Source organism: Melozone crissalis, unplaced genomic scaffold (assembly GCF_028551555.1).
Source record: "Melozone crissalis strain CALT ecotype California unplaced genomic scaffold, PUWL_Pcris_2 ptg000041l_1, whole genome shotgun sequence".
NCBI lineage: Eukaryota > Metazoa > Chordata > Aves > Passeriformes > Passerellidae > Melozone > Melozone crissalis.
In genome coordinates, this window is record NW_026535819.1 from 195,531 (window position 1) to 208,479 (window position 12,949).

The window sequence follows — 12,949 nt, forward strand, 5'->3', positions numbered from 1 at the left end:
TAATAAAGTACCAAATGTTATTTTGACATGTTGAGATTTCATCTTGTTGTAGTTGAGATTACTACACAATAGTCTGCCTCTGATTCAAACAAACTCTGATATGCAACCACTGTTGATGTGTGTGAAGTGTTGAAATATTGTAACATAAAAAAGCAAAACAATTTTCACCTGAAAAAAATACAGAATTTCCACACAGCCCAAGGAGGAGCAACTTTTTGAGGGTTATATGAAACACTCACATTTTCCAAAAAGTATTCAGGCTTTATCTTCCATGGGGTTATCTACTCAATTCTGGAAAAGATTTTTATTTTAGATTAGAAATATTAAATGCACCTACTGGCCCTAAAGCCTGGCTGCAATACTCTTACAATTACTAGCATTAAGGCTACTTCATGCTTGGCTTGAGGAAAGAACACAGAGAAGTTCAGGTATCCACTGTGCAGATCTCAAGATGAGGCATCCACTAGAAAAGCTATTACAGTTGCTCTTCTGTAGCTGGAGATATGGCTGGAAATGCATCTTCATAGTATACACTCAAAATAGGCTTTAAACCCGCATTCAAGCTGACAGTCTTTTGTTAAAATAATAATATGTCTTAACCTTTTACCTAAAAGGTGAGTCATTTACCTAGATACTCATCCATGTAATTAAAAAAGATAATGCACAGAAGTCAGTCCATGATTACCTAGAGATACCATATGTGAGAAAAGAACTTATAAATTTTTTACATAAAATTAGTATATTTGCATAAAATCATTTTAAACACAGAGCCTGGCACATCAAAAGTAATTAAACATTAGGGATTTGGAACTTATACTGTGAAATTATTGGCAAGTACATTGGCAGAACCACAGATTTCACTATGCTTATTCAAAAAAAAACAAAAAGCACACACAACAGGTGCACTAGGTCCACCTACTGTAGTAGATGACATTACTACAAACTGTGAAAGGCCTTAGTTTTTTCCATTTCCCTAATTATTTCCAAAGCTTTCAATTACATTACTTCATTGCTCCCCAAATGTACATCTTTGGCAACCCTGCAGTCTAAAAATTCCATACCATACACTTCACTAGAAAATGATACCATTCCTATCATTAGCAAAAGCACATTAGGTGACTTTATGCAAGAGAGAATTGCAGCCCTATAGAGAAGATAACTAGCAACTGCAATTCTCCTGTAAATCTCCATTTTAAGCTGTGCCATAGGAAACTGACATTGCTCTTCTGAATTTTTGAAATATCTCTACCTTTTTCAGAAGTGTGAAGGAGATGCTGTCAAACTAATACATTATCTATGTATCAAGAATGAAACAATGGGGCTCCACCTATAGCATTTAGACAAAAGGCTGTCACAAGATTGATGTAACCTGAGAAGACAACTAGTTATTCTTTTGTATACACATTTCCAAAAAATTCTTTCCTGAAACTGTTCAATTATCATTCAAAGTTATCATAATTACCCCCACAGTTACATTCCAAGTGGAAAAGAAGCAAACAGTGCAACAAATCTATAGATTATAAGATCATACCCAACTTTGTTTGTTCTGTGACGTACAGAGACAATCTAAAAGATCACCAGCAGTGAAGACAAGAAAACACTATAACAAGCAATTACAGCCATGAATTTTCAAAACAATGTGAGTGCTATTTTTTCCTAAATCACACTGTGGCTAAACACTTCCAACAGTTCACATCATAGCCTTGCCAATCTCATGATTTGTTTTTTTCTTTCTTTCTCTCTCCATTTTAAAAATTGAAAGACCTGTCTGAAAACAAAACAACTGTTGGATGTTTAACAGGTACTTTTAAACACAGTAAATACTAGTCTCTCATATATAGCCTGAGGTTGGAAACGTAACAGTAGTTGTCTCCTGTATTCATCTGGTTACACAAAATGTCCAACTGCACCTCTCAGAATGCAGGGAAAGCCTTACTTTACAAGAAGAGCAGTACTGCCTAGTCTTTGCCATCAGCAGGAAGAGGGTCTCATGTATGAAACAAGATACAACATATGCAGGAGAATTCATAAGTCTCAAGGAGACTGGCTAAAGACCAGAAGGAATTTCAGATTCAAGTTGGATTAGGAAGGAAACATGCAGATTTTTTCCTTTCGTTACCCAAGTCTTTTATTAGGCTTGTAATACACATGTTCATTTCAGAAATATTTTAAATCTTGTATAAAAGTGGCTTGGAGTGATTTTGTAATAACTGGGTAGTATTAAAACAATTCTTACGCAAGACTGTGAGCTAATTCTATAAACCAGAGTAACTGGAAAACTTCAGTGGCAATTTTAATTTCCCAGTACGTCCTCTAGCTCATATCAAACAATCTCAGGCTTCCACAGATGAAATAAGAACCTTTCTCTCACAACCAAGTAAATTTCTTGCAGTGAGAGAAGAGGCTCTACAGCATCAAACAGGATTCCCAAGAACTCTGCAAGTCCTCACTCCTGGTCATTCTCAATTCAGTTGTTTTATATTCAGTAGTTACTCCTAAAGTCATCTATTGGTCTACTTGTTCATTTACACAAAATAAAGAAGCTGTTCTGTAAGTAATGCTGTCTTTCCTTGCGAAGACATTTATTCACTGAAACGAGTCTCAATTGAATATTCTCTTTTGATAAGCTAAATATTCATTCAAATCTGAAATTATTTACAAAGCAGTTTCAGTAACTGATACCAAGCTTTCAATACAGTTTTAAAAGTACGGCCATTAGGAGTGGTGGCCAGTTTTATTAAATAAAAGCTTCCTGAATTAACTGTATAAAATATAACCTGCATTTCTATCTTAAATTTTGCAGGCAGTACACTTCATGTGCACCCTCTTCCCCTAAAAAAAGGATACAGGACTGAAATGCTGCCCAGGCAAGTTGTCAAGGATGCCAAGTGGCATCTGTACAAGACAGGATCAAGTAATCCAAGGACTCTTCCTTTTGGAAGAGAGGTAATTGAAGATTTACTGTGAAGGCAACAGATAATGACTGAAGTCCATAATGTCAGGAGTAGTCTCAAGCTGTGTAAGGAACAAGGTAGGGTTTATCTAGCGAAGGTAAAAGTTACCATGTTCAATTCAAGCAAAAGAATGTGGTACTGGACAGAGTTGAAGAAATCCTGCCAGCTGGGTGTTGCACATGCAAGTTTATGTGTGCTTAAAGCAAGAGTGCAAATGTTCACAGAAGATAAATCAACTGAGGCATTAGGGGTTAGCAATACAGATAGCAATTCTGGCACAGAAAGGCTAAGCAGAATTTTTGATCTCTTGTTACCCAGGGTCATCAATTTAAAAACATTTATTCTTTTTAGCTGCAGTTTAGCATCTGACTAAATCACTAATAAAGCCAGAAAATCGCTCATTATATTGTACTACTTTCATTAACAATAACCTTTGTGCAGAAATATTTCTAGGTGAAATACCAACCAAAAAACCAATTCATCAAATGGCTACTCTGTGCACGTCACAGAAGAAAAGGAGACAATATCAAGGCTGGACAGCATTTTAATTGCAGGTCTCCCTTTTAATACATTTTCACATTGAATTACATGTATATTTATTCAGCACCTGAGAGAAAAACTCCTTCCAAAAGTATGTAAACATATGTATAGCCAAAAAATCTCAACCTGATCTAATTTTCCCAAATATGAAATGTATTGAACCATTCTTCTACATACAGGGTTCTTCAGGTGCCCAACATGGTACATTAGCACTCATCTGTCAATGAACTACAGATAAATAAGGTAATTGTTCACACTCACCTAAATATGGAATTGTAGGAACCATTTTTAAGCTTCTGATGTACTCTCGCGTCCTTTTATAATTATCTTCCTTAGACAGTAAATAGTCTAACTTCTCAAAGGTGGTCTTGTCTTTCCGATTCAAAAGCTACAGAGAAAATGGAGATCATAAAATTTTCAAAGACAAATCCACACAAAACTAACAGTCAGTAACTTGTTGAATTGCCCAGAGTAAAGGAGAGCACAGTCTAGTTAAGATTAAATTTATCATCATCATCCAAAGCAGCACAATGTTTGAAAACATGCTACCTGTTTTAAAAAAAGGCCATTTAGTGTAGGTCTTAAGCTATGAAAAAACATGACCACTATTTCTGACTAATTTGTCAGTGATTCTCATATCGCTAAGTAAGTTTTGAATAACCTCAGCAATATTACATTTTTAGAGGAAAAAGTATGTTATAATACAGTCACCAACATTCTCATAACTTAGCAGAGATGCTAAAAATCCTCTAAACTTAAGAGTACAAAGAGCAATGGAAAATCCTCTAAATAAATGCAAACTGTGCCACTTCAACAGTACCTTAATAAAAGTATGACAAAACTTTTCAGAAAAAAAGTATATGGAAAATAAATTATTGTGCTATTAAATCCATGTTTTCAATTTATAAGACTTATTGCAGAAATCTAGAAAAAACATTTAAGAATGCAAAAATCCTAGTCACAGGGGGCTGAAAAGCAAACAAAATACACAACTGTAGCTATAAGAACACATTTTCTGTTTCAGCTGTTTTAAGAAACCCCAGCAATATTTTTAAAATGGTCTTAAAAGCCAGTTGAGTTAGGAGTGAGTGGAGAATTACAGCACTGTACACCAGCTTCTTGCATGTGTCCTTTCTGACAACAGACAGCTGCTCCATAGCACAATCTTTCATACGCCTTTTCCTCTGGAAAATTCCAGTTCTTGTACTGCCTAGCTTTTAAGTCTAGTTAATAAAAAAATAACATAGAAAGGATAGAAATGAATATATCAAACTAATTTTGCTGTTTTCTTTTTAGCAGCACTGAGAATTGCTTGAGGCCCTGCCACTGCAATGTATTGTATTTCTGAACTACTCTGCCTACAAAGAGCCTGGCATCTCTTTAGGTCTAAGTCAAATTAGTCACATACTTCATTTCACACATGAGCAAGTCTCCCTATTTATTTCCAGCTTCCCTATTTATTTCCAATTCTCCCCATTTATTCTGAGCTTCATTGAGCTGCTCAAAACATCAGGCATTTACTTTTTTATTAGATTATAACCTCATTCTGAGCAATTAAATCATAAAATAGTTGCAAGCATTTAAAAAGCTTGATAAACCTATCCAAGACTTAAGGTCTGAACTATAAGACTTATAAGGTCTGAACAGTCAATGTGATCCATCGTGTGTGGAATGGATGAGAATTACCCAAACCTTTGTATAGTCAAACATTACATGGAGTAGAAATAACCTATAATTGTGTATTCCTCTTTAAAGAAATATTTAAATTTACTCTAAGTTTGGCTAAGAAATTCTACCTTCCAGAGATGGAATTTCTGAAAATAGAATTATCAATGCTTTTAATTTCTAACATAAATAAAAACTGAAATGCATCACACAATAATCACAACATCAATGCTTGTATATTTGTAACATGCCTTTTTCCTTTCTTTTAGGTAATGTATTAAATGATATGCTATGTTTTATAAGGGGACACTGATACACGTTCTGTACAAGGGTGTTCTAAGATTACTTATCAACAGAAGTTTTCTTGAGCATACAACCAGCGGCTTCTAGAACACACAGGGAAACAGGAAATTTACAGGAAAATAGATGCAGCCAAAACTCTATTTTTCACAAAACATGTAACAGACCACTGCTTCTGCTACAGTACCACAAAAACAAGAACACAAGAGCATATTCCTCTAGATTTTACAATATGACAAATTCCAAAGAACCTGAGAATTCAAACAGGACAGAAGGGACAAGGGTCAAGGCAACACTTACAGCCCAAGTTTTGGTCAGCCTGAAGATAGGTGCACTCTGCAGTGCTGACACCACAGACATAAGAGAATGAAGATTGTTCAGTTCTAGAAGCTTCTGAAAAAAGGGAATAATAGCTTTTAGCATATTGGAAAGGGAAGCAGGATTAATTAATATAAAAGTTGCATTAATAAACCATTATTTTTTCATTAATAAAATACAAATTATCTATGACTGCAGACAAAATATTATCCCAATGCTGTCATGTGCAAGATTCTTAAGACCACTTTAAGAGTTACTAATTTTACAAGTATACCCATCAATATAATAGGCATTTCAGTTTCAAGAATACAAACAGTACTTGATTTCAGTTTGTTATTTTCTAAGGCTATTCCTTCAGGAACAGAAAAAAGGAAAAAAGTATTTGATGCATTGCTCTTGAAAAAAGTAACATAATTTTAGAAATCAAGTATTTAATCAAGCAAAAACATTACATGAAAATGCTGACAATGCTCTCAGAATTAACACAACTTTTACCTTTGTAATCTGTTGCATAGGAAAAATTTACCTCACTTCAATCTATTTTGAATTTACTCTGTGTTTTGACAATTACTCAAAACACACTGATCTCAGACAGACAATACTTTGGAATAAAACTGTCAAGGTGATAATGCTAGCTACAACAAGCATAAAAATGTAAAATACAAAAATGAGAACTGTGTCATGTAGCTTCTATGTGAAGCTTAATAAGAGGCTGGATTCATCCCTGACTGATCCATTTACTCACTGCTCAGAAGCATTTAAGGAAGATCTGGACTTTATGAAGGGAAAAGCAAGAAAAGTAAAAAAGCAAGAGAAGGAAAGAGGGCAGTGTTCCCCCTTGTGCAGGCTAAAAAAAACCCCAGACAACACAACTCTTATTTCTAAGAACAACCGAGGACCTCCAAGTCGAACATTCTCCTATTACTTGGACTATTTTTTTTATTCCAGTAACTTACTCAGATAAATTTTCTTCTAAAAGTACAAAACTGCTAAGTACATTGATTGGAAATATGCACAATAGAAAATTTGTTTTCTACTACATGGAAAATATTATTTTAATTACCTACACACATATGCAATTTCACACATAGAAAATGCGCACTTGGGACTTTGATCCAAGTGCTGTGTCACTCAGGGTCACATAAAACAGAATGACTGCGGGTCGTGAAAGTGATAAATATTTTAAAATTTGTTTGTTTTAAAGTTAAGTGTAAAATGCAGTGCTCAAACTCAATAAAATAACAGAGCTTTAACAGCAGTGCTTTATACCAGCAAGTACATATTGCAAGCAGGAATACAAGTCTCACAATAGCTATTTTAGAAGCAAGGAATTTCTTTTCATAAAAGTTAAGTTTTAAAATGGTGTGAGACAAAAACCAGCAACATTTACAACCACATTTGATGTTGTCAACACACAATTAGCCACCAACAACTCAAATCACTTTTAAACTTGGTAGGTAGAGGTACAAGATGAGTCACACCGAACTGGGTAGGTTCATCAAACCAAGTAAAAAAGAACAGTTCTTGTTCCTTTCCTTTATCTTAATCATGTAGTACAACATAACAGATGTGCTAAAAGAAGAATTCTTACCCTCTGCAATCCAACAAGGGCTCACAAGAGTAGTGCAGAAACAAACACGAAGGAATTAAGGTTTTGAATGATAGTGTAAGAAATCTGCACTTACTTTAGCTATTTTCACAAAGTGGCTCAGTATTTCGGCCCTTATTTTTAAGGTCTGTGCTGTTAATATTTCTCGTACAACCCAAAAACTGACCTATAAGGTAAACACATACAACTTTAATTTATTACCAAAAAAATGGACTTTATTAGCCTATTAGATGAAATATTTGCAAACTCTCACAATGCTCCAGGAAGAAAACAGGGTAAGGAAAGAAAAGATTTCTGATCCCATGAATTCTCATCTGTATCACTGCAATTGCCCTGAAGCATTACCAGCATAGGTAGAAAAGTGAGACAACACCAAGATAACTGAATGCACAAGCGAGACCCAGAAAAAAAGAAAAAATATTGCTAATGTTGCACCACAGCAAAACAAATCAGGAACTAATAATTAGGAACAAGTAGTCTAGAGGAACAACATGAAAATGTGGACAAAGCAATTGAAAACAGGAGTTGTAATTTAAAAATCTTAATCCTCGTTTGGAAAAACAGGTTTTAATTCACACGAGTAGTTCCATTTAACTTTATACTCAAAGACAACTGTCAAACAGTACCTGTTCATCACAGTAATCAAATTATATACCTGGTTAAATCTCCTAGTAAAGGCAACAATATTTGGAGCAAGGGTGTGTTTTTCTTTCTTATTCCATCCACAGCTGGCTAGTTCCTAGGAAACACATTTAAAAATTGCCTTAAAAACAGAAATGAGTTCTCCTTAACACTAATTCTAAATCACTCTTCTGTTTTTTAGAACCACAAGTCTCAATTTCAATCAAAATGTTGTTCAACTTTCCAAATGTACACTACTAATTTTAGACACCTTCATAGGAAAAGGCAGTCAGCCAAAGAGAATTCTGCCTCTGAAAAGCACTTTGTAATGCTGATAAATGGAACACACTCTAGAGATCTGTACATGCTTGTGTGAGCAGCAGGAAAAGCATTTCCAGCTCCAAACACATTTTGAATCCCCATCTCCAGCACTTAAAACTTCTGCAGATAAAAATGCCAATTTGCATCTGTCAGGACACAGATTCTCCACATGAAAAGTCCATGTCTGGTCATATGATACTAAAAATCATATGTTTATGTGGAAAAAAACCCTCAGATATTCTACAAGGGACAGCAAAACTTACCTTTGTTAGAAAAGTGGAAGAGATCAGTAACCTAAGGATATTAAGCGATTGCAAGAGGGAAAATCCTGTGTATGGCAAAATCATTTGATTGGATTTAAATTCAGACTGAATAGGAAGGTTGATAAAAGAGAGTGATTCAAAATGCCCCTGTGTGTTTGAGAATTACACTTTGTCTTCTTTTTTTTTGTATGGAGGGATGCTGGCGGTTTTCTCAGTGAGCACAGTCACAGGAAACATTCCCATCAAGTGTGCAAAATCCTGAAATTTGTGGTGGTGATTGCAATTTCAGGACTTGGAAAGAAATCTAAACGAAGTCACATAGAAATCTAAAATGTAAGCATAATTATTTCTGCTGGAGAACAAAGAATTGTTAACTAGACATCCTTTTTCTTACTCTGCAAAGTAAAATGCAGATGTGTTTCTTAGTAATAGCTGTTGAAGAGCAGGAAAAAGCCTCAGCAAATACCACACTTAAAGGATGTTTGTATGTTTGAGATAAGGCTTTTCAACCAAAACTCTAAAATTGTAGGTATTTCCATCCATGCATAAATCCATGTTAAAATAATAAAACCTTAAATTTCAACGAGAAAATGTTAACTTTCTTAGTCTAATAACTTATCTAATAGCAAGGGAGAGTTTCATGACAAATACACAGACTATTTCTTGCTTTAAAACATAGTCCTACAGTTGGCAGAATTTCAGGATAGAAACAGCTGTTTCTTTTTGGCAAACAAACTATATTGATGATTCCAATAAAATGAAAATCAGAAAGCACAGTTAACAACTAATAGTTCATGGTAACTGCTATATATTCAAAGATCTATATTCTAGCAGAAGCTAGAAATACAATAGTTTTCCTTCTGATCACTCTTCAGTGAGTTACATCTACTTGCCAGAGTAGCACTTTAGGGAATTTCATTTCCAAAAGGCAAAATGAAGCAATTACAAAGGAAAAGAAGAAAGGCAAATCAATTGTTTTGGGATATTTTTTGCTATAAAATTCTATGGCACATGTTTCATAGCAACTAAAGTAAATTCAAAATTTGCTTTAACAATGAACATCTATAGTTTTGTATTTTTTTTTTCAGTTCGTTCATCTCCTCAGAGTATGACACTACCTCTGCTTTTGGCAAAGGTAGTTAGAATAAAAAAAACCTGTTTTGTCCTGATATTTGTAGAAACAAAACTTCCTCGTAGAAAAGTATCTATGTATCAATTTGTACATATTGAAAAATTTTTGCTAGCAGAGTTTTCTATGGGCATTGTTAATTTCCTATTGCATTATTTGTTTGCCATTTTCTTCCCCACAGGAAAGAAAATTCTCCCCAACAGCCTGGAGCACACATGTAATTGCAGAAGCATGAAAGCGTTTTCAGCTACAAAACTCTCTTGGTGTTCTTGGGGGGAAAAAAGGAATTATCTGACAGGAAGGACAGACAACAGATAGACAAATTTTTTATTTCCTTCCTATATTTTCTCAAAATAGAAGTCTGCTAATCTCTCTGAACTACTGTAATAAATGATGACTTGTTTTGTTAGGGACCTGATTAGGTGGCTGGACCTTCCACTAATAACCTTGTAAACTTGACTGCCCCTTCTGATGTTGTCAGAAATTCAGTTCTGCTGACATTATGGGGGCGCACAGGCTGCCCTTCATAAAACCATGATATTCCAACCTTAGAACAAGAAGACAACAAGCCACAATGGACACATGGTCTTATAGTCAAAACATTTGAAGCAGGAGTCACATGATTCTCGTACCTTTTGCAGTAAATAAATTTATCATATTTTACGCAAATTTGTCATATTCTGACAACTACTTTTATTCTTCATTTCTCAAGTTCTTACTAGTGATTTTCAAATGTCTTGGTTAACTTTGACTGCTTTTCCTCAACAGGCCTCAGGTTCCCTTATGTGTCTTTCTAAAAAGGTTGAAATCTTAAAAGACTAACTTTTAAGGGTTTGGGCTAATTTAATCCCAGCATTTATTATTCTGAATCTTAAAATTAAGAAGCTTATAAAGCAGTTGATGCAGTCTAAAATTGAGATTATGGTCAGAGGCAGGACTCAAAAGTCTGAAATCAGATATGAATTGAAAAACAGCAGCAGAAGGGAGAATAGAGAATTTTTACACTTGATAAACTTATCCTGAAGAAACACTCCACTCAAAGCATGACAAGAAGACTTCCAGAAAAGCATAGTTATCCCCTTTGGCAACAGATGACAAACCAAAGTAACTCATGCTGGATTACAGATTCACAGTACTAACAGGGAATATACCTAGAAAAACATTAGCGCAGCACAAGAAAGTGAGCATTTTTGAACAAAAAAAGCATTCTTTGAATCATCACATTTTCTCAGGCACTGATTTCCAAAGATGGTTCAAGAAAACCTACCTCAGGCTGTATAGCTTTAAATACTGGCATATCCATCAATGTTATCTGGCTCTGAAATGAAGACAGAATTTTACATCCTGTAATATGAAGAGCTAACAATGACGTATTTCTATCTGCCCTTCAGTAACTACAATCCATACACATATTTCTTACTAACCAGAACTAGCCTATGCTAGGGTCCCTTAAAGACTTAAAAAAATGCAAAGTAAAACAAATATGCTGTGTCAGGTCAGTACTACATGATTAAATCCCAAGACAGGATTATTTTATTGAAGTTGATAAAGTCAGAAATTTGTTTTCAAAAATACTGGAGGTTTATTTAAAAGCTGGGGTTTTTTAAGAAAAAATATTTCATATATTTTTTAGTACTCCGCAACCCTGAGTATTATACAAGCTTAAATGCAAAAATAACATTTATACTTACAGCAAACTCCTCAGGAGTTACTTTCAACACATCAAATACAACTGCATCGTAGCTTTTATTGGCATAATCTGAACTTCGCCCTTCCAGGGAATCTGAGCTGCTACTACCCTAAAAAGAAAAAATAGTAGATTTATCTGCAGAATGATTAAATTAATCTCAAAATTACTGACTCCATTTTGATGGTATATTACATTGCTCTGAACTCACCAACAATACATGGCTGCTCTAAGTTACAGAGTAACAGGTCAAAAGTGCCATTTAAAACTAAACAAAATAAATAATCATTAACAACAACAATAAAAAAACATGGCTGTGAACACCAAAAACCATGAAGTGCTCTATAATTACTCTCTTGCCATGTTGGTTCTTTTTTTACAAATGGTGTAGTATATGACTAGTAGTGAAAAGGGCTTCTGTGAAAGCTGAAACAAGCCAAAATTTCTATTTTGATACCGGAGCTAATAAAATCCAACAAACTATACCTCTGGAGTGGCAGAGGTGACCATCACACTGGCCATGAAGTCATTCCTTTTATACATGCTCTCCACACGGTGCAGGAAGTTTCAGCTCAGCCAGCACTGGTTGAAAACAGAAACTCCTGCAAAGCAAATTATTTGTGGAATAAATCAAATTTATTAAAAAACCCAAAATGCACACAGAAAATAACCCAGCAATACAAGATATTTCATTTTCCTACTCAGAGCAAAGGACTTAGGAAACAAGATTTATCTTAGGAGATAGATGCTCTTTTCTTTTCCTGGTATCACCAGCGAAGGAGTACAATTGAATATTGCTAAAGCGATGCCAAGTCCTTACCCTTACCTCCACTCAACTCCAGAAATGCAGGAGGGAAAAAAGTGTATTATTTGTCATTCATGTTGAATTAAGTTTTATATAAAAGTCCCTCCCAGGCAGGACAAAGTCTCAGAAACTGCAGGCTACCACAAACTGCTTACAGAACCAGCAAGTCAGCTCAAGCTCTGATTCTCTTTAACTGAGCAACCAGCATGGTTGTGTCATCATTCCCCACAGCACACATGGATGAGCCCATGGCAGGCACTGCCACTGATGCCTGTAAATGGACTCTTTCATCAACAGCTGTAGTTGCTCATATGTGCAGCAAGGGAAACTGCCACATCTCCCTCTGCATCCTCACGTTCCCTCCCACAACACTGATCACACCAACAGAAAAATCCTCAGAAAATAAAACAGCTAAAAATAAAAATATCCTCTTATTTTACTCTCTTTCGAAAGATGAAGTCTTCACTTCTCATTCCTACAACAACAAACAATTCTCCCCAGGATCTTGCATGAAACAAGTCACTAATTTTGCTTCAAATAATGCCAAGATCTTCTCTGCTAAACAAGGCAAAAGTCAATTTCCTTTATATTTTCTCCTGATAAGTTTAACTCATTTTGAGCACTAACAGGCTGCTAAGTATTTCTAGGTCTGGAGTTGCTCTTCTTAACAGTCCTTACAATCCTGAAGTGGAAAGTAATTCTGTAGATGTAATTTCTTTAACATGTGGCATTTACAT

At 35.0% G+C, this 12,949-nt stretch overlaps 1 protein-coding gene across 2 annotated transcripts in view; it reads right to left on the reverse strand.

The window, feature by feature from the left end:
- RALGPS1 (Ral GEF with PH domain and SH3 binding motif 1) overlaps positions 1-12,949 on the reverse strand; it is a 74,878-nt gene that overhangs the window by 55,739 nt on the left and 6,190 nt on the right. The window contains exons 4-10 of one of the 2 annotated variants that reach the window (XM_054283895.1): positions 11,894-12,009; positions 11,412-11,519; positions 10,988-11,038; positions 8,042-8,125; positions 7,463-7,552; positions 5,760-5,852; positions 3,756-3,882 (exon numbers count right to left, since the gene is read on the reverse strand). In XM_054283895.1, the coding sequence (XP_054139870.1) occupies positions 3,756-3,882; positions 5,760-5,852; positions 7,463-7,552; positions 8,042-8,125; positions 10,988-11,038; positions 11,412-11,519; positions 11,894-11,950 (610 nt within the window). In that variant the 5' untranslated portion in view covers positions 11,951-12,009. The remainder of the gene's footprint in view (positions 1-3,755; positions 3,883-5,759; positions 5,853-7,462; positions 7,553-8,041; positions 8,126-10,987; positions 11,039-11,411; positions 11,520-11,893; positions 12,010-12,949) is intronic. The other variant, XM_054283897.1, reaches the window with a different exon arrangement.